The sequence below is a fragment of the Cylas formicarius genome, unplaced genomic scaffold, assembly GCF_029955315.1.
Source record: "Cylas formicarius isolate icCylForm1 unplaced genomic scaffold, icCylForm1.1 PGA_scaffold_8__14_contigs__length_24414737, whole genome shotgun sequence".
Taxonomy (NCBI): domain Eukaryota; kingdom Metazoa; phylum Arthropoda; class Insecta; order Coleoptera; family Brentidae; genus Cylas; species Cylas formicarius.
Window position 1 is genome coordinate 13,053,599 of NW_026844361.1, and position 22,598 is coordinate 13,076,196.

The window sequence follows — 22,598 nt, forward strand, 5'->3', positions numbered from 1 at the left end:
TGTCACATTGTTAGAACAATTGAATAAAACACCACTACTAAAAATTTTTATCCCTTGAGTATTTGCTAAAATTTTGATGTCATTTTTGACGCATTATGTTCGGGTCACGAGTTAAGTTCAAAAGTGAAATAGAAAAACTAAGAGGATATGTATTTTATTACCGCATATTTTGAATGAATTATGGGAGGGGTCGTTTTATGTAACCAGAATATTACAATTTTGTATAATTTCCTGATTAAATCGAACAGTTTGGCATAGATTCGGACCAGGGTAAAGTAGAAAAGTTTTCTTCTCAATATATTTGTAAAAATACTAACAATACACAATTATTAGCTTCAAAAAATGCATATTATAATATTTATACATTTATATACAATATTATTCGTTGTTATTAAGTATTGCAGTCCACAAACTGTTGTTGATGGAACTTTTGATAAAATTTAACCTAATTGCAATATCTGAAATTGAATAATTTAATTAATTGAATTAAATGGCGGAGTTATTTTCACACCTGGGTTAGTTGCAGAGCAAACGGCTCGGTGTACTTCATATAACGTAAAACTTGTGACTAGATCCAGGAGGGCTCGATTTAACGAAACTATAACGATAACCCTCGAAACTTCAACCCTAATATTGACCGGACTTATAGCCGTTTGCCTGGGGGAGTAATGAACAGCCAAAAGTGTACTTATCTAACACGTGTAATATACTTTTTGGTTTGGAAAAGTTATATCAGTCAGTCATTGGATAAGGCTATAAATTATTTGGCGAAACATTTAGACTTACTTATATTGGCAGGAGAAAAATAGAATTCCTTAATTTTGGTATTTATTCACACACGCTATAAAAATATCGTTTGGAGGGATTACTAGGTAGATTGTACATTTCGCAACTGATTATCAAAAATTCCATTTGGAAAATATAAACTATATAAATATATTCAACAGTAAAAATACTTAAAGACAAAAATCACACACATAAGTTATATGTAGCGTATTGTTGCGTTTATTAGCATTTAAAGTAATTTGAAGTGACGCCGAATTCCAAGAATGGGACGCGGACTAGAAACGTAGAATACAGAGGACGCAAAAATGGCGGAAAGTATCCGGTAGTGAGCAAAATTTCATTACCTGGAAAAAGATTCGAAAGATGAATGTTTTAAAATCTAAGTGAAACTTCCCATATTTATTTAATTCGTAATTTTAGATCGTAAAGGTGTTCTCAATTTTAAAACACGCTTAACCAATTTTCAAGTTGCCCACAATTGACATTTGAGAAATTTGAGTTGGACTTAACCCCATTTTTGTTATTTACAAAATAAACAGGAAGTGAAGGACCAATTATGAAAAACAAATTGAGAATTTATTATGTAAATGAGTGTTATTAGATTTTGAAATCAAGGCGAGAGATAATCCTACCGAATTATTCAACGAATTTGAAAAGCTGTAAAATGCAGAAGACAAATTAAACTACTTATTACTTGCTTTACAGAGAAGTTTTTCACATAGGGGTAACGGAAAAAATCTATCAAACATGTCAAACTGTGGCCCATATCCTATCACAGATATGAGATAAGGTACAGTAAGATGAAAAAAAATATGATGTAAATGGTAGACAAAAATATTACCACACCTTTAGAGATAATGAAATTTATACCACGGAGTCAGTGGTCGAGAATGATCCAGATCTTAAAGGGTAGAGAAACAGGCTTATGTATCCCATTTATGGAATATTTTGGGACAAATATATTTAACCGGGAATGAATCTGAAATACACAAAGTCATAAATATTAAGTTCATCATTAGATAGAGATACACAGCGTCTCGCTAAAAGTGTGCATCATATAAGTTTTTTTTTAAGTAAATAATTAATAACAATAAAATTTAAGCTTAGCAAAAATTTGTGCGATAAAATCGCCTAAAACACCTGTTATCTAAAAATTTTTGTGTCAAAAATGACCAAAATTCCGGAGCTTTAAAAAAAGGTAAAAAAATAATTTCACTTTAACATAATTTGCTGATAAAATCCTTTAAAATGTAGTTTCAACAAGATGTTTTGAATATTTTGCATTTTGGAAATATCAAAATTAGGAACGCTCTGACATGTAACATATCGCAACTTTTACATTTACTTTTCTTGAAAGAGTGAAATGACTCACTCGTTGACAGACAATGCGAAATTCCCCATATTAGAGATTAATAATCATGATTGATATTAAAATTTAGAATATCAAAATGTTACGAGAGTACAATTTTTTTGTTGCATCTTTAAAATACAAATTAGAATTTAATTGATCATAACAATATGTTATGCAGGGTGGTCCCAATTGGATCAAAACATCATTGGTGTACTTTTTTGTGTCAACCTCAGTGGCATGCTCAAATATTTTCTATAATCCTCCAATATCTCACAAATATCCACATTAGGGTGCTTCAAAAAAAACTTTTTTTTTAGCTCTTACCCTCTCAAATGTTTCTTTTTGATATAAAAAAAATCCTCACCAAAGATGAGCCCCGTAGCAAAACTCTAAGAGGTCGCTATTTTTACTTTAGTTTCAGATTTAATTAACATGGGAAAAATTGTTTTTTCACTAAAATTAAATTTACAACAATTTATATTGTGATATTCATGATTTTAGTAATAACGTTATATGGTTGACAGACGGGAATACCAGTAGGTTTCCAAACTTTCATAACATCACGAATCACTTCATCCAAAATTATTAGAAGCTATTTCTGAAAAGTTCAAAATTTAGTAATTTTTAAATTGCTGTAATTAATCTTCTTTTAATGATAATCATGCTGTGTTCCACGGTTTTGGAAAGCTTAAAGACTCAACTTTAACAATATAAATTGTTTTTTTTTAAATCGCGAACATTACAAGTAAATTTAATTTTAGCGAAAAAAGAATTTTTCCCATGTTAATTAAATCTGAAAATAAAATAAAAATAGCGACCCCTTCGAGTTGAGCTCCGGGGCTCATCTTTGGCGAGGATTTTGTTTTACATCAAAAAGAAACTTTTGAGAGGGTAAGAGCTAAAAAAAATAAAAAATTTTTTTGAAGCCCCCTAATCCACATCCCTAACGAGTCCTTTTCAATAATTTATGGTTGTTGTTATCTGTTATGATAAATAGCGGAAATATAAGGCGTTTCTGGTTTAATTATAAATAAGTAGGCCGTGCATGTAGCTGTTAAATTCAAGTGAAGACTTTTACACTTTATCAGTCGCCCTTAGTATATAAGTGGCCAAACTTACAACTTAAACAATTTAAAATATATCCAAATTACTAAACGTATATATTAAACGCCACCTATTGTCAAACTTAATTCTTGTACTTCATTTATTACATTAAAATTTTGTCAAAATTTTGAATATTAAAATGAAAATTAAAACCATTAAAATAAACATAAATAATTCTTTAATCTGTATTTTTTGACATTAGCATTTCCAAGCTTAATACTTAAAGTCTCTCTGTGATGGCGTTAATTGAGAAAGTCGTACTCATTTGCGCAGAAACGGAGAATTAGAGAAAAATTCGCCACTGCATTTAGCACAGTGGAAATTGAAAGCGCTCGAAAATCCAGTACGTAACAAATACAACTTATTTTACGACCACCCTGAACATTACATTTTGTTTGCAGTAAAAACAAAATAGTCAATGTTAATAGTTAAAAAAAAATCGAGATTCGAGACGCTGTTTCAGGTATAAAACAAAATTGAAGTTGACAATTGGTTAAAAGTAACACACTCGCTGTGAGTTGCCGCAAAATTTGTTCATACATTTCTGACTTCAAATTACATTAAAATTAATTGGCAGGGACTTACACACATAAAACAATCTTCTTGTAACCAATGTTAGCAGCAAACTTAATAATAATAAGGGCACTTGATTCGTTGTAGCACTAGTCAATTAATAGAGAGCAGTGGCGCGGTTTGTGACGCTGGTCGTTACGAAATGCCACTGAGAGAGAACAGTGTTCTAACCACAGAATAGATAAGCAAACAGAAATCGTGTTTCCCCAAGGGCAAATTCTCATTATTTTCTGAATGACCCCTTTATAGTTTTATTTCACCTAGATTTTTATTTTAATAAACGCTTCGATGAAAAATGATAGTAGTAAAGTATTGACTTCTTAATCAGAATCAGCCTCGGCAAGAACTTTTAATTGAAATATGAGATTGAAATAGTACTAAATAATTTTTGTCAATTTTGAGACACGCTCCTGACCTTACCTAAAAATGCATTTAATACACGGATTGTATGGACAGTCGGCTTTCCGATCGTTTGCCTATTCTGTGGTAGTACCTTAAGGGTTTATTAGATTTGTACCAAAACAAAAATTGTCGAATAAATAAGGATGGCACGCGGCTTAAAGGCTAAGTACAGAGAAGCGGCGATGCGCTCGAACGGGTAATTTTTTTTGAATCTGTGGCGTAATACCTGAAAAAAAAAAAAGAATGTTTTGCTCCGTGTATAGGCTATTTCGTAAAGGTGTAGAGTAATAAAATGGGGAATGTACCATCAATCGATCACCCCGATTGCCAAAATGAAAAACCTCAATCTACTTAATCTTCGTTCACTCTGTCGAATATTATTTTGAATCGCTATAATTACTCTTTAATGCATAATCTATGTTCACCAATTTTTAAATCTTTACTTTACCATTAATTTTAAAAACTCCAGTTTCCAGTTCTCAAGAACCGATCTCATCAGATGTTTCGAATATATATTTTACAGTGGCGGAGATGGTATACAGTCTGATTTACATCGTTAGTGATTTTGTAGGTAGAGTGCGCGGAATTTCAGAATGGGACAGCACGTGGCGGTTGCAGTCGGCCGATGCCGTTACCTAGGCAACCAGTCTTTGTCTCCCAGCAGTGGCGTGTTTCTATTTTGTAAAAGGACGACCAGACGGGAGTGTAAACAACGTACGAGAATAGCAATAAATTCGATACTTTCTTTAGTCTTTCGAACGATTAAAAATTTGCCCGAATCTGTTAAGATCCTGCAGCATTTTTAAGAGATCATTTTTGTATTAGAAATCAGAAATGTAAAAAGGTCAGTAAATTAATGGGTTAATTTTTTTTTCGAAAAATTTTCGAAATTTTGGTTAGTTGTTGGCATTGAGAGCACCAAATTTTAGACCACGACAATGATATCTTCTAGATTACTTCTACATCGGTTGTTTATAGATCCAACTTTCTGGCGTTTAGCCAATCATCTATTGGTCGCATTCTACTCTGTACCTGCTTATATATGGTTTGATGGGGCGGAGCTAAAGGAAGGGCATAAACATCGTCTCGCATGGCTGATTGCCATATTGGTCACAGGTAAAGGCCTAAGTGGCGGTTAAGAATGTTAGGTTGCTTATAGACTTCTATAGATTCTCTAATTGATATTTTTCGTCCGGTCTCTCCAATGCCGCATATGCATGCTGTAAACTCCCGGCATCTCAAATTGAATTTTGTCTTTGACTTGGCCATGTTGATAGAGTTTTTAGGCTTGAAAGAAGCAAATTGTAATATAATAAAGGGACTTCTTATAAAACATACGACTGAGTTTTGGTTTCAATAACTGTTCTCTAATACTGGTATAGTGGTAGACATCGGTGTGTTTCTTACGTGGTTCACTAAAAAATTTATTCTAAAAGCATAAGCAAGAAATAGCGGTAAAAGAAAATATTTTGGAAAGGTGATGGTATATTTCGTTTATTAGTAGGGAAGAGTATAAATTTTCTATGACAAGCATTATTACATTTATTTGCAAATATTGTTTGCTTATAAATCGAACCTGCCATTTCCGTCTTCAGAGCTAAACTGAAACTGGTTCAAATTCTACTCTGTGCCTGCTTATATATCGCTTGAGGGGGCGGAGCTAAAGGAGGGACGTGATTATCATATCTTTCAAAGGTAAAGACCTGAGTCGTGGTTAAGATTGTTTCGTTGCTTAAAAACTTTTATGTATGTGAATGTATGGGGCAAGACAACAGTGGTTAGTGCGGACTCATTGTGTTTGGAAGGTTGTGATGATGTAATATGACTGGTTGCCATATTGGTGATAGGTAAAGACATAAGTCCCGGTTAAGATTGTTGTTTGCTTGAGGTTGCTTATAGATTTCTATAGATTCTCCAGTTGATATTTTTCGTCCGGTCTCTCCAATGTATTCTTTGCCGCATATGCAAGTCCTGACATCTCAAATCGAATCTATTAAGGATGTGTATTAGAGTATTCTGATAAACGTAGATCTCATCCAATCTTACTTTTTAAAAAACTTCTGGATTCCGCATGCGTCGGTTTTTGTTGAGTCAAACTTGGTAACGTTCCTGTTGGCTTCTTCGGAGCTTGACTGAAACTGGCTTGTATATTACTCTGTATCAGCTTATATATTGAGGGGGCGGATCTTTCTTGCGTTGGTAGAGGAATTGGACAGGTCTGAAAGTAGCGGCACAGGAAGCAAAAAATCGGGATAGATGGCGTCTCGTGTCGCGCACATTATAAGATGACTAGATAAAGGAAATGACATAAAGGGGTTTTGATGACGACCAGATAGATGATTGTTTATGAATTACTACTTCATTGGACGTTGAATAACCAAATAGAATAAAGCATCCGTTTTCTTTTTGCACACCTGATGGGGGTTTTATTACTCTACACCTTTCTGAAATGGACTGTAGTTAATAACAGTGCGAACCACCGACCTCTACGACGTTAGTTTTTGAGCACAAGCGACGAGGACCGCTACCTTTCGACGGTCCGACTCGGTTTCACACCTCGTCCGACCCCATGGGAGGCGGGGCGTTTAAACCGTCGCCGCCAGCTCCCTCGTCGTCGGCGTTGGTCGCCGCCGCCGCCACGCTCGCCGCCTTGCTCTGGGCTACTTCCGCCTCCAGAGCCCTGATCCGGTTCTCGTGTTTCACGATCATCGCCTTGAGCTTGCGAATTTCGTCGGCGAACTCTTGAAGCGTCTTGTCCTGTTAAGAGATTATCAGCACGGGGTCCAATAGACAAAACCTTTTTCAAATTTTTGAAAAAAAAAAATGTTTTTAAGTAATTCGGCTTCCACAAAAGTTTCTAACGTTAACCACAGTTAAAGTCAAACCTTTTTTGGTTTAATGCTCTTTGCTCCAAATTCGAGGGGCCTCTATGGCTTTAAGCATTTGCAACATAGTTAGCCCAAAACTAATATGCATGTTACGGGCTCGAATTTCGAGAGAACCCGAAAACTAAAAACCGCATCGTGATATGTGAAAGCCTTTCTGAGCTACAGGGTGCTTCATAAAAATGTGCGTTTCTAAAAACCTTCCATAACTTTTTTATTGGTAAAGATAGTGATTTTTGAAGATTTTTTAACGGCTACTTGTTTCACCGATTTTATCTTAAAGCCTTTAGTTCACGAGATATAATACAAAGTTACATTTTTTTAATGGAATACCCCATTAAAAAAAATACCTATATTATATATATTATAGATTTCTATAGATTCTCCAGTTGATATTTTTCGTCCGGTCTCTCCAATGTATTCTTTGCCGCATATGCATGCTTAAAAGTCCTGACATCTCAAATTGAATCTATTAAGGATGTGTATTAGAGTATTCTGATAAACGTAGATCTCATCCAATCTTACTTTTTACAAAACTTCTGGATTCCTCCTGCGTCGGTTTTTGTTTAGTCGAAATTGCTGACGTTTCGCTAATCATCCTGTTGGCTTTTTCAGAGCTTGACTGAAACGTCAGCAATTTCGACTAAACAAAAACCGACGCAGGAGGAATCCAGAAGTTTTGTAAAAAGCATTACAGTAGCCTGTGGAAGTTTCTTTGAAAAATTAACAAGATATCTGCAATTTTTAATTATTACCATAGTAGGCTGTGCTTAACTCTGACCTATTCAGTTTTACGGTACCTATCTAGGTAGCTATGATCAGATAAAAACAATTATCATGATACACAAGTCCAAGTGTCAAAAGTGACGCTATGAAAGTGTTTCAAAACTTTGAAAAGTACGACATGATAAAATGTTATATTGAAAGTTAAATCTATATTTCCAGAAATATCCGGAAGGAAGGCAACCTAGCTCAAAACCATTTTTGAAGTTAAAACGGCATCTACAAGAATACGGATATTTTACAAAATCGCGGCGTAGGACGTAGCCAGCCTAGCCAGAGATGGAGAGTTGGAAAAACTAACGGTTCTGGGAGAAATACAAATTTACCCGAATACTTCCACCAGGGCTAGGGAGAGAAACACTGGAGTTCCACGCAGCAATGCCGTGCGGGTGCTTAAAAAACACAAATTTAGGACCTATCGCCCCGACGGGTGCATCAATTAAGGCAACGAGATTTTGTTCCAAGACGTGCACTTTGTAGGTGGTACGTAAATAAATGCCATCGGGGTGTAGATTTTGCCAGAACAGTTTATTTGGACCGATGAGGCAACGATGTTTAGTGATGGAATATTCATATATATATATATATATATATATATATATATATATATATATATATATATATATATATATATATATATATATATATGTTTTCGGAGCGCGAGCATTGAAGATGCCAAGTGAGATTTTGGCGAAACGTCTGCAGGATTCCAGTCGGATGCAGGATTTGCAGGATTCCAGTCGGAGTTCAACGAGCGAACGGATGATATCCCGGAGTATAGTGTCATCACATTTTTCCATCCGTGAATCAATCCGTGAGAATATATATATATATATATATATATATATATATATATATATATATATATATATATATATATATATATATATATATATATATATATATATATATATATATATATATATATATATTATATGCCGAAAGATGCCAACAAATTCTAGAAGAGCAGGTAATTCCGTTTATCGATAATTTGCCACTTCAGCTATACTTTCAACATGACGGTGCACCTTCTCACAATGCACGAAACATTACTAATTTGCTAAATAATGTGTTTGCCGAAAATTGCATAGGAAAACAAGGTCCTATATATTGGCCCCCCAAGTCTCCAGACCTCACCCCTTACGACTTCTTTTTGTGGCGGAGCCCTTGTATTTCGAAATCGCCCAACTACTAGAAGAGAATTGGAAGAGGCAGCTTCGTGCGGTAGAACTTCTTAATGCAGAAAATAGCGTCAAGAGAAGATGTAGGATATGTTTACAAGAAAACGGCCGTCAATTTGAGCATTTGTTTTAGAATTAAGGACACTTTTGAGATGTACGTTTAAAGTGTTACATAGTTAATTAATAAAAGTTTTAAATAAAAAAAATTGCTTTTAATAATTTTATTTCCGTTTATTATTTTAGGGTCGGTAATTATTGCAAACTAGAAATTTGTGCAAGGTTGCTGTGCCCCCTCGTGTTGTAGCCAACTTGATTTTGTATGAAAAAAAATTATTTATTTTGATAAATGGATTTTCATCAAGTAAAAGCAAAAAATTTTTGAAAAAAAAAATAAAATTTTATCTACACATTTAGGGCACGCACAGCGCCTACTGTGGAAAATATCAAAAAAAGCAAATATCTTTTAAACTATTTAATAAAAATAGGTGTATGGCACATCGTTTGACAGAAAATTTTATTAGAAAACTGATTTTTTAGAAAAATTGAAGGTATCCCATTTAAAGAAACATAACTTTGTGTGATATCTCGGGAACTAAAGGCTCTAAGACAAAACGGGTAAAATAGAGAGATTTCCGTTTAAAAAAACTTTCCCAAAACTCTATTCTTATAATTAAAAAAGTTAAAGAGGGCCTTTAAAATCCTGTAGCTCAAAAACGCCTTGACATATCACGATGTAGTTTTTCACTTCTCTCGAAAATCAAGCCCTTAACATGCATATTAGTTTTGGGCTAACTATGCTGCAAATGCCTAAATCCATAATTTGGACCACCCTGTACAAGAAAAGTGGTGAGAGTGTTCGAAGATTTTCGGAAACATATGTCCAAAAACTACTAACGCATTTTAATACATTTTAATTCATTAGAGAAGGCTTTTCTTAGATACCATTTTCTGACATAATCGCAAAAATTTAGATTTTTCTGTAAAAATACTAAATGCGATATGACTTTTTTTATATCAATAGAGAGTCAAATATCAATAAAAGAACTTAACTTTCAAATATTAAGTTTATCAAATAACTCGCTAATTTATTATTTAGGATGCCAAATGATAATTCTGATGTAGTTAAACTTGATTAAAAAAAAAAATTAGTATTGCACTAAAAAAAAAGAAAAAATCGAAAAGCTAATCCTAATAAACATTGATTCGGAACTTGTTTATTACGGTTGAACAAAATTTGTTTTAATAAACTAATTCTTGCTTATTTCGCATAAATGTGTCATTTGAATATTTTCAATCATTAGCTTGATTTTTTTTTGGATTTTTATTTATGGCAAATAATAATTCATTTAAATATAAAAAAAGCATTTGTAAGTAATTATAAATTTTAAAATTTTTGGTAGGTAGTGATTTAAATATATGTAATATAAATTATGCAGTATTATATGTAAAGAAAGTGACGTATTAATTTTAATCATTAACTCAGATTAAACTTGTTGGAGATTAAAAAAAATAACAAAAATTAAATAAACTTTCACTTGGCCGAACTGCTGGCACATAATTGTGATAATAAACTTTAATTCTAAAGCTACCAGGATTATATAGTCGACTACAGAGTTCCCCAGGTTTAGTTAGTATCTTTACATAGCTGACGTAGATCAATGTATTACACATTCTTTCACTCTCGTTAATGAGATCTAACAAACAGAATAGAACGATTTGAAGACTTCAAAACTCACCGCACATAAGATTTTCTCTCTGACCTTTGTTGTGACATCAGCAATATTATTAAAAAAATTTTTGAAAGATTTTGGCTTCTAGAAAAAAATTATTTTCTGTAAAACTATTCATCCGATCGGCAAAATTCTTGAACCAAAAAAACGCGGAAGAACCAGCACTATAACTTTTATTTTTGGAATTTTTTCGATTATCTGCAGGGTTTTTAAATGATGAATAAAAATCTAAAAGACTCTGAGAATTGTTCGTTTCGCCATTAAATTATTAGACGTAAATCAAAACTCGTGAAAAATATTTGTATTTGCCTCAAGGGCTACAATTTTATGTATTTACGGTTTTCATCTATAGCACACGTTTCTTGAGATATTTGAAAAAGTCCATATGGCAGTCGCTGTATCTCGCTCTGAATATAGATGCGATTTACTCTATTGGAAAAATTCATATACCAGGGGAAACGTGGGAGATCCGGGGCTATTATTTTTACTTTGGTCATTTTTTGGATTATTTACAGGGTGTGTCGATTTTGGGTAAAAAAAAAAACAAAACGATCCTGAAATTTGTTTTCGTGGGTAAATTAAAAACTATAAAAAATGGGGTAATAACTTCTATGGAGAGAGAGAGAGTTTCAGGCTTCATCTATCACAGAAGTTTTGTAAAAATTATGTTAATGTTATTGTCTATCGCCTAATTTACTCACCGATACTGGTGATCCTCCGCCGGCTCCGCCCCCTTTACCGCCCTTCGGGGGCATCTTATCCAACACGTTGCTCCGTTTCGACACGGATATGGCGGCCTTCGATTCGGGCGGTTTGTAGCCATCTTTGAGCGAAATGAGTATGGGTTCCGCGTCCCTGCCCCCCACCCACTCGTCCGCCGTCATGGCCGCGGTGTCACCTAGCGTGTCCGGATACAAATCCTCTTGGAAAAGTTCCGACTTACGCGGCACCGTCATGGTTATTGCCTGGGAGCAAAATTAACAATAATAATAATAAACTGTCTTTATTAAAAATCAAAATATTACAATATAACAACAACAGCACCAACACCATAATTGTCAACAAAATACACACCCGTATATACATCGTAAATACATGAAATAGATAGATAGATACTGGCGGGCGTAATAAACAAAAGGACTTTACTGTGGGGAGGGACGTTACAGCATAAGGTATTTCATTAAAGAAGTTAACGGCGTTATAGCTAGAAGATCTCTGGGAAGTTGCCGAGGTGTGTCTAGGAACGCAATATATGAAATAGATAGATAGATACTGGCGGGCGTAATAAACAAAAGGACTTTAGTGTGGGGAGGGACGTTACAGCATAAGGTATTTCATTAAAGAAGTTAACGGCGTTATAGCTAGAAGATCTCTGGGAAGTTGCCGAGGTGTGTCTAGGAACGCAATATCTTAAACAATGACGGGTGTCTCAATTATGAATATCATTTCCTCTGCAATGTTTAGTAAAAAAACAAAAGTGGCTAACTGAACTTTAAACCGGCCCTCCAACCCGAATGAGAGAGGCACTGACAACGAATACAAGCATTCTGAAGTCGAAAATTGAACTGAGGCGGCTTTTACTTAATGAAAATCCATTTAACAAAATAAATAAGAACTAAAAGTTCAGATTTTCACAAAATTATATATTTTCACAGGACAATTGTTCCGACAACATCGTGTCTTTATCAAATGTAATATTTACAAACTAATTAATTAATGTTGTTGTGACAATTCAAGTTCAATTAAGGAGAGGTATTTAAATCTAACTGATCATTAAGCAATACATTTGAATGTCTCCCTTTGTTAATCTCCAAGGCATCCAATAAATTTAATTTTCTACTTCTTGTGGCTGTATGTAAAATATCAAAATTGGCGTTTCTCTGTGTTTAAGTGTGTAGCATAATTAGAATCTAGACTGTTGTTTTTAAATGCTTCTTTATGTTCGTTAATGCGTTTCTTGAAGGATCTACCTGTTTGTCCAATATAAATTTTGGGACATGTTCCGCATTTGAACCTGTAGACACCTGATTTTTGAGATTTTGGACATTTAGTTAAATTTTCCTACTGTGTTGTTAGTTCTAAAAGCTATTTTTAGAACCAAATTTTGACGAATGTTTTGAAATTTTTTCACTGGGTTCTCCTATGTATGTAATTGTTTTAAATTGTTCGTGTTCTGTATTAGGTTTCGGATAAATAGAATTTACTGTTGATTTTTTTTATTTATAATTTTATCTATAATGGACGGATTGTAGCCGTTGTTCAGTGCAATTTGTTTGAGAGTAAGTTCTTTGTTGTAATTTTCTGTTGAGAGTGGCGTATTAAGAAGTGAAATTTTGTGTGTATAAGGGTGATTTGAGCTGTAATTTATGACTGTGTCCGCATGTGAAAATTTATAATAAATAGAAAAATCTAATTTGTTTTGCGTTTTCATAATTGTCAAGTCTAAAAAATTAATAGAGTTATCCGGTTCAATCTCGATAGTGAATTTTATACGATTATGTAATGAGTTAATGTAATTTACAAAAGAATTCAATTGTCTGTCCGTTCCAACAAAGCAAGAAAAGACATCATCCACGTATCTATACCACCATAGAAAACTTTTACAAACCAGAAAAATGCAGACAACAGTAAACTCTATTTATCCGAAACCTAATACAGAACATTCGGAAGCGACGTGGGATAAAACTAACATATCACAGAGTTTAAGTTTGACTCCTTTAATGAGAAAAGTCACTATCAAAACAGAATCCAAAATTTTAACACCCATCTTAAAAGAGGCGTTTATTACAATATCTTCCCTTTTATTTCCAAATCATAACATCTGCGTTTTGTTAGTATTCAATAAATGGTTGTGAGCCGCAGATACCTCCGCAATTATTTTTAGATCTAAATTTATTTTAGTAGCGGCATTTAAAGCTTCACTAGCAACAAAAGATAAATGTAACTGAATATCATCGGCGTATTGATGAGATTTACAAAATTTAAGAAAAATAGAGAAGGCAGCTGAATAAACAGATTCGTCAGCCATACAAAGCTTTAAAAGAAGAACCATTACATATAGGGTGTCATTTAAATAGAACCATACTATACTATAATAAATTATGCCATTAAATCCACTATGCTATTGACAATGATAGATGGCAAAGTGTGTAATACCGCAATGGTAACTAAATCACCTCTAAAATGTTATACAGGATATTTTCTAGGGGCGATTTTTGGGTCCATTTTAAAAACTTCCTAAACTAACCAAAACTTCATACATACTGAACTATTGAGATACAAAAATAAAATACTTTTTTTTTCTATCTGGAATACCGCTTTAGATATTTCAATGAAATTTGACACACATGCATAATAAACAGACATTCATTGTACGCCACTGATTTCTCTTAAAATAAAAATTATTCTTACGATCTTGAATCATTTCTAAAGAAATTTAATTGCTTGCTTTTAATAAACAAATAAAAACCTCTGCATGGTCATAACAATATCGTTAATATGGCAGCGTGCGGAGAAAATAGTTTTTATTTTTAAGTGAAAACCGTGCGACAGACCAAAAAATAATAATAATTAAGAAATCATATCTGCTTATTTTATTTTTTGAAAACTTTACCAGTCTGCATGTCAAAAGTTAAGAGGTTTACACGTTCATATACGGTTTTCTTTTTAAAATTCAATTAGAAAACACCCCGCATATCCATGTTTCAATTTTCTTCTCCAAAGATTGTTAAAATATTCGTCGAAATGAAAATAACAGCATGATTTACTGATTTTCCACATTTTCTAAAGCATTTAAAAAGTTTAAATAAAAATTTGCACTGAGATTTTAGATTGTCAAACTTGAAGAACCAGTTAGTTAGTTAGAAAATATTGCTTCTTTAAGTTAGCGATGACCATAATTGCCGACTAGAAACAGAATATTTATTTTGTGAAGCAAATGTGGATTAATTTCAACCGTTTTCCTTTTTTTTAACTAACTGCATGACTATTTTTGACACTGAAAAATTAATTAATAAACATTTTATAAAACGGTTAATTCTTGTTTGGTGTAAGTAAAACATTAGGCTTGCTTTTGAGTTTTCGGAATGGGGTAAATATCAATTTTTCGGCTTACCTGACATAAACCTGAGTTGTTTAACCTATAAAACCTAGCGATTTCGCATGAGGTTACGTCACAGCCTCGTTTCGGCATCATACCGATGCCCCTCTGCGGGTCAGGAGTTTGGAAGGTGTTAATGTAGTGCACGAACGGCGGCTCCGCGGTAATTTCGAAATACCTACAAAAAAAATAGAAGTAAGAAATTTTCGAAAAAAAATGTTTGTATGTACGTATTTTAAAAAAACGAAGGAGAATGAGACAATCCTCTAAATACTGGATTAAAAGAAAAATTATGTCTTCAGCACGTCGTGAAGGATAGTGACACAGTATTGAGATTTGAGGAACGCCCCACGAAGCAAAGTATTCATGGAGTCCAGAAATGAAGAAAACAAGTTAACAAGAGATTCAGAAAACCTTGTGGATTAGACGTTTGTGATTCAACTAAGATATATGACGTCCATTTGAGCACCTTCATCGATAGCCTCAGAAATATACTGAGACATAGCAGTTAAATTGGTAATGGTGGATCTCCATATAAAATAAGTAAGAGGGATTCTAACATATTAAAAGAGTTGCTGGTTCAAAAATAATACACAATCAATCTATAGCCTGTTTAACTTGACAAAATTACAACATACTGGAAAACAATAAAAAAAATAACATTTTGAATAGAATAAACACCAAACATCTACCGCGTCTACAGTATAGTATGGTATTTTGGGGTGGGGAAGAATACTCAAAAAATTGGAAATTTTGCAAAAATGTCTCCCAAAAACTCCCAAAAAACTAGAAATCACTCTTCTGTATTGCTATTTAGAAACTCGCAATGTTTTATGATGAGGCAATAACTTTTTAAAACAACAGTTTTAAATATTTACAAAAACAAAACCGAACCATGAAATATTCTCGCAATACAAGAAATAGATAAAAAGAAAGGAAGAAAAAACAAATTGACCAAAGACCTTATACATTTTTATAATTTCCTCGGTACAGATTTAATCCATCTCAAAAAAAATCGGTCAGTCTCAAAGCAATAAATATATAATAAATATAATAAATAAATAATAAAGATAAAAAAAAGTAAAGAATGTGAAAAACAAAAAGTCGACGATTTACATGTAAGATGTGTTCGTTTTCAATATCAAATTTGAAGTAACATTTGTTTTGTACAAAAGTTTCCCGGACTCTTCTGAAGATTTAAGACCCTGTATATTTCCACATTTTTTGAATCCATAATTAAAATAAAGGTTCATGAGAAAGTTCTTGAGAAATTCCTACTCGAATTTTGCAAAAGTTTATGTTTATGTGTTTTTTTTTTCATATTTTGATTGATTGATTGATTCAATTTACAAAATCTTAAGATTTTCAAATAGAACACCCTATATTTTTATTCAGATATCAATTGTATAACAAAAAAAAAGAAATTTTACTTACTTTTCCAGATATTCATAGATATATTAAGATAAGACCCGTATAAATTCTTGTTGAATTTAAAGCTGATCACATTAGGTCACTTGTTGGCAATATTAGGTACTCTTTAAATAGCAAAGACACGATACTACTTCTCCAGATATACGAATAAAACCTATTGCTAACCATACAGGGTGTCCAGTAATAAGTGAAAATTTTGAAAAAAATCGACTCTATACTACACATTTTAACAGAATTAATAAAACTTTAGAATTAATATTTAAAGAAACATTTAATAGTTAATTATCTAGCTTGATTGAAAATACCTAATAACAAAAATGAATAATTAAACTTTATAGGTTAACCATACAAGGTAACAAATTTGAATAAATAAATCTATGAAACAAAAAAAAAACAGAAACAAATAACAAAAAAAAACTTAATTATGGTGATAATGTAATATATTGTCCATCCTCTGCAATACACATTGTATGGCGCGTCACAATGCTGGAGACCACATTTCTAACTGCATCAGTATTATTTAATGCAAGTCTCTATTGTGTAATTTTTTAACCTCGAAATTTTTTAAACCTCCAATATCTCAAAAAGTAAGAAAAATTTAAATATAAGATAACTTACAAAATTACCTTATTTTTTATCCTAGAATTGATATCTGAATAAAAATATGGGCTGTTCCATTTTAAAATCTTGAGATTTTGTTAATTGAATTCGCCAAAATGGCATCACCTATTTGGGACACCCTGTATAAGTTGAGGCGCATCTGTCAAACTGAGCATCATCTCCTTGATCTGTGGTTAAATTTTCGTTGCAATACCTGGATGGGTAGCGTCACAACACAATTTTATATGAGGCAATCAAAATATGAAAAAAAAAAAAAAACATAACCTCCATTCCTGCCTAAATTATTCAAAATTCGAATAGGAAAAATGTCGAAATATATATCGACAAAATTATAATATTTTAAATCTTCAGGAGAGTCCAAGAAACTTTTGTACAACACTTTTGTTAGTATCTCCTATGGGTTTTTAGATCATATAGATAGTTTTATTTGGTACACGGTGTACTTATTATTTATATATAATTACAATTATTCTGTACGTAATACAACAAAATGTATATGTATCTTGTGTATCAATTTCCCTACTACCACCCTGGTCCGGTGTGATTTACTCACCGAAAAATACCTAGGAGCAGATAAAAACATCAATAACATTAGTCATAACCATTTATTATGTGTGGGATTATACAATGTTCTGGGCAAGTGTGCCCAAAAGCACCAATGACGGCAGATAAAATCGCCTAATTTACAACACATTTTGCCCTCACCTTATGACGGAATCGCCTTTTCCACATAAATAAATCAGGTTGGTGTCGGGATCGTACAATGGGAACATGACACCGTTCGATGTGTCCAGCTCGACCATGACGATGGGCTCGTCGAGCGAGTCGGGCGTCCGCAAACTGTACTGCCTCTCTGACATCTTCGAGAAGCCCGTCGTAAATACGAGACCGTGCCTTAAAAATATCGCTCTCGTTGCTTTTGTACCTGTAACAAGAACGTCAAGATACTCGACTGCCGTTTTTCACACAAATAAGGTACAGGATATCCGTACTTCCTTAATTTAAATAGAACACCCTATATATTTACACATTACACGTCTAACTCTTACCTTATTTGTTGATTTCCATACAGAAGGAATAAAAAGTTGAAGAAGTAAATACAAGATAATCAAAAAGTAACATTAAAAATTTATGCATGTTATTGTAGGTAGGTTGATTATTTATAATGCATATGACAAAGAGAACTTTTGTAATTAGGATGTAATTGGTTTCAAACAAAAACGATCCCCTGTGAATCAAAAAAAGTTCAGATTAACAAACTTGTCGACGTTTCGCTCATCATCCTGTTGGCTTATATACAGTTTGAGGGGGGGCGGAGCCAAAGGATTGATTCCTATACTGATGAGTCGCGGTTGAGATTGTTTGGATGCAATATTTCATTGGTAGAAGATTTGATTACATGCAAGAATTTTAGTATTATCGAATATGATTTGATGTCTTTCTCATGCCGGTTGGTTGGCGAAATGTCACTAAGTTTTATTTATAAACAACCGACGTACGAGAAACCCAGAAGGTTTGTAAAAACAACCATCTGACAGACTTTAGAAGTCAGACTTGGCATTGCATGCATTGTCACATTACCATCCGGCCCAAAAATCATTGGTTGCCAACTTTCTTGTTTACAGAGCCGTAAAATTATCTCAACCCGAGTGACTGAACTCAGAAATAAAACTGCTTCCATCTGCTATTCTCTCTAATAATCTGCAGATTAGCGATATTACGGTACTACAACCTTCCAAAAACAACTTAAAGCAACCAAACAATGTTAACCTCGACTCAGGTCTTTACATTTGAAAAATATGGGATTCAGTGATCCGAGAGGATGTCCACGCCCCTCATTTAGCTCCGCCTCCCTCAAACGATATATTAGGAGAATATAATGCTCTGAACAAGCAAACGGCAAATTCGATTTATAAACAAACTTACTGCTTGTCATAGAAAATACTCTCCCGTACTAATAAACGAAATATAGCATCATCTTTCCCCGCTATTTCTTGAATAAATTTTTAAGTGAACCACGTAAGAAACACACCAATGTCCACCACTATACCAGTATTAGAAGACAGTTAATGAAACCAAAACTCAGTCGTATGTTTTATAAGAAGTCCCTTTATATTAATATGATAATTTACAATTATTACTATCAACATCGCAATTAAACAAACAAGTCCTGTCGGCCAATGCTTTCTACATTTGAGAGCGTTTAAATGGTCTATGTTTTCTTCTCAAAATGATTGTGCTTGTTTTTTATGTATTTTTTAAAAGTTAATGCGGTTTTATTATATACACAAGTATTATGCGAGCCTCTTTGTTATTTTTATTATAATTTGCTTCCTCCAAGTTTAAAAACTCTCTATCAACATCGCAATTAAACATACAAATCCTGCCGACCAATGCTTTCTACAGCATGAAAGAATTGGAAATATATTTCGAAGCGTTTAAATGGTCTGTTTTTTCCTCAAAATAAATGTGCTTGTTTTTTGTCATTTCTTAAAAATTAATGCGGTTTTATTGTATACACAAGTGTTACGTGATTCTTTTCTGACTATCTATCTATCTATCTATTATAGCTATAGGGGCAAAGGATTCAACTGTTCGAATTACCTTCGTGTGCTATCGCTTCAGACTTAACGGTTCCAGTTCTAGGATCGAGGATCCTGATTTTTTTGTCCTTACAAGTTGTGAGAAGTTCCGAGCCGTCCCAATTGAAACAGGCGCTGTACACGATGTCCGGATGACAGTCGATTTCCACCAGCGCCTCGCCCGTGCCTTGAAATGATAGGGGAACCCCGTCAATACCGAAAAAGCCCCCCCCCCCCCACGACAATGAATATAGACACTAACCCACGTTCCAAATGACGACCTGATTATCGCTACCCGCGGTTAGCAGTACGTTCAGCGCGGTGGGATGCCAAAGGACCAGTCCCACTCTTCTTTGGTGATAGACGAGATCGACGATAGGTTCCGTGAGTGTTTTGTGCAGCCCTCCATCCGGTATGTGCCACACCTAAAACGATCATTTACAGCGTACGTCGTAACGGTAGGAGAGAGGTACTTTGACGACGCAATCTTCCGATCCGCTGGCTATGACGTTGTCATTGTGCGGACACCAAGCTATGTCGAGTACGGGACCCTTGTGGCCGCCCACCAGAGGATGGTCGGCCGCGATACGACCCACCTGGAACAAAATCATAGCCAATGTTGTTCAGTGTGATATAGGTGTTCGTGTCGTCCCGTTTGAGGACTACACAGAGTTATTCGTTATATCAAATAAATAAGAACTAAAAGTTCAGATTTTTACGAAATTATATATATTCACATGACAATTGTTTCGACAACACCGTGTCTTTATTTTTGATAAAGACACGGTGTTGTCGAAACAATTGTCATGTGAATATATACAATTTCGTGAAAATCTGAACTTTTAGTTCTTACGAGGGCAACGCCAAAATTTCCCGTCTTGAATATGAAAGAAACAAAGTAGAGTAACAATTTTTTATTATATTTCGATATAATCCCCCTTAACTTCAATACACTTATTACATCTCTTTATTAACAACTCAATCGCTTTAAAAAAATAATCTTTTGGCTTGTCTGCAAAATAAGCTAAAAGAGCCTCTTTCAACTCAATTTCGTCGTTAAACCGGCGTCCACGTAAGTCCTTTTTCAAATATCTATCTATGATCTATCTGTTGGAACCCACACTCTAAAATGGCAGCTTGTGCAACACCAACAGTATGGACAGGTGCATTACTGTGCAAAAGACGCCGCCTCTGGGCAGTTTTCCTCGACGTTTTACACGTATGCAGTCTCGCAATTTATGTAATAATGTTACATACTATTTACCATTGACAGTGGTATTAGTTTCTTTAAAATCTGTCAAAAGAATTCCTTCACAATCCCAAAAGATCTTAGCCATCACCTTTTTTGTTGACTGGCAGACTCTGAATTTTCTTGGAGGTGCTTCACCCTTACGACGCCACTCCATTGATTATTTTTTCGATAGAGGGTCATAATAGAGAACCATAACAGGATTCGGTTCCGACCCACAGAGTTCCAAAAAATACCGCGCACCCTCGACACGGCGTTGTTTTTAAATAGCCGAAAGGTTTTTAGGAACCCATTTTGCACTAACCTTACGCATACCTAAATGATCATGCAAGATTCGACGAACACTTGTATCAGAAAGCTTAGTACTTTCTGACATTTCCTTGACCTTTAAATGTCGATCACTCAATACCACCTCTTCCACAATCGCAACAATATCTTCCGTTATGACCTCCACTGGTCGACCAGTTCGTGAATCATCTTCAAGGGACTCCTGCCCCATTCTTTCACTACAGAATACAAAGGAGAACTTTGGCCGTACACACCATCCAACCTTTCTTTAATAATTTTAGGCGCTAACCCTTCTTTTGTCAAAAACTTTATGACTGCTCTATACTCAATTTGCTTTATTTGCGACATTTTTTCGGACACGTCTTGTTTAAAATGCTGTCGATAAAAAACTATTTGACGCAAGACTTCCATTTTTTTTCGCGGCGCACTAAGATATATATTAACAAGTTTTATCGTGATATTGGAGCTGCATCTATGTCAGGCCGGGAAATTTTGGCGATAATCTCGTATTTATTTTGTTAAATGGATTTTCATCAAGTAAAAGCCACCTCAGTTCAATTATTCGTTATACTTTGACGCCCACCTACAGGGTTAATTTTGAAAGATAGAAAAAAAAAGTGTAAATACAACAGTATGAATATTTTTGCTCTTTTATCTTATGCAAATGTCAGAACAAACAAACGACGATCGCAAGCTGTCGACATCTGTTCCATTTTGCAATATCGGTTTAAATAAATAAAATTAACAAAATGTTTTAAGTAAACTGTCCTCTAGTGACAGATTTCTGAAACGCTTTCATTTTGTAACGATGAATTTTAATAAATCAGAGCTGCGTGTAAAATACCAGCTTAATTAAGCACACTTACTACGATCATTGTAACACGTTGAATGTTTCCTCCAAGTCACCGAACTCAATTTCCGAACACGCTGTAAGTTTGTTTCTTATATGGGCTACTTGTATCAAACACATTTTCAAAGGATGTAAGTGTTTGTGTTAATATTATCTGATTATGACAGACTGACTTTTATGACTTTTACAAATCGAAGAATGTCGTATTGTGTATGTGTATTCCAGCTTTATGAAAATTAATATAGTTATGTTTTCTGTAGTCTGTAGTTGATGCTTTTTATTTTTATTCTTTAAAATATCATTAATGGTACTTGTCTTAAGCCAAACAGTCCTAGCAAACTTCACGCCGGAACATTAGGCAAAACAAAATTGAGACGTCTATCTAACAAAAAAAATCGAAATCGAACCGTAAACAAACAATGATGCACCGGGTTATTCGTTATATTTTGATACCCACCTACAAGGTTAATTTTGAAAGATAGAAAAAAAAGTGTAAATACAAAAGCATGAAGATTTTTGCTCTATTATCTTATGCAAATATCAGAAAAAACAAACGACGATCGCAAGCTGTCAAAATGAGAGCAAAATATATTTTTTAATGGAATACCCTAAATATTATTAGTTTAAATAGACAGACAGATAGTAGATAGTTTATTCACATTTCATTAAGCCGTTTTTGAGGT

General features: G+C 33.9%; 1 protein-coding gene across 2 annotated transcripts in view; it reads right to left on the bottom strand.

Moving 5' to 3' along the window:
- Window positions 1-146: 146 nt before the first annotated feature.
- Window positions 147-22,598, bottom strand: part of LOC132706151 (coronin-6) — a 32,190-nt gene continuing 9,738 nt past the window's right edge. For both annotated transcript variants that reach the window (XM_060677317.1, XM_060677318.1), the window contains exons 3-10: window positions 20,002-20,124; window positions 19,791-19,953; window positions 19,551-19,715; window positions 17,652-17,871; window positions 14,910-15,072; window positions 11,497-11,760; window positions 6,701-6,973; window positions 147-4,442 (exon numbers count right to left, since the gene is read on the bottom strand). In XM_060677317.1, coding sequence (XP_060533300.1) covers window positions 6,767-6,973; window positions 11,497-11,760; window positions 14,910-15,072; window positions 17,652-17,871; window positions 19,551-19,715; window positions 19,791-19,953; window positions 20,002-20,124 — 1,305 coding nt within the window. In that variant the 3' untranslated portion in view covers window positions 147-4,442; window positions 6,701-6,766. The remainder of the gene's footprint in view (window positions 4,443-6,700; window positions 6,974-11,496; window positions 11,761-14,909; window positions 15,073-17,651; window positions 17,872-19,550; window positions 19,716-19,790; window positions 19,954-20,001; window positions 20,125-22,598) is intronic.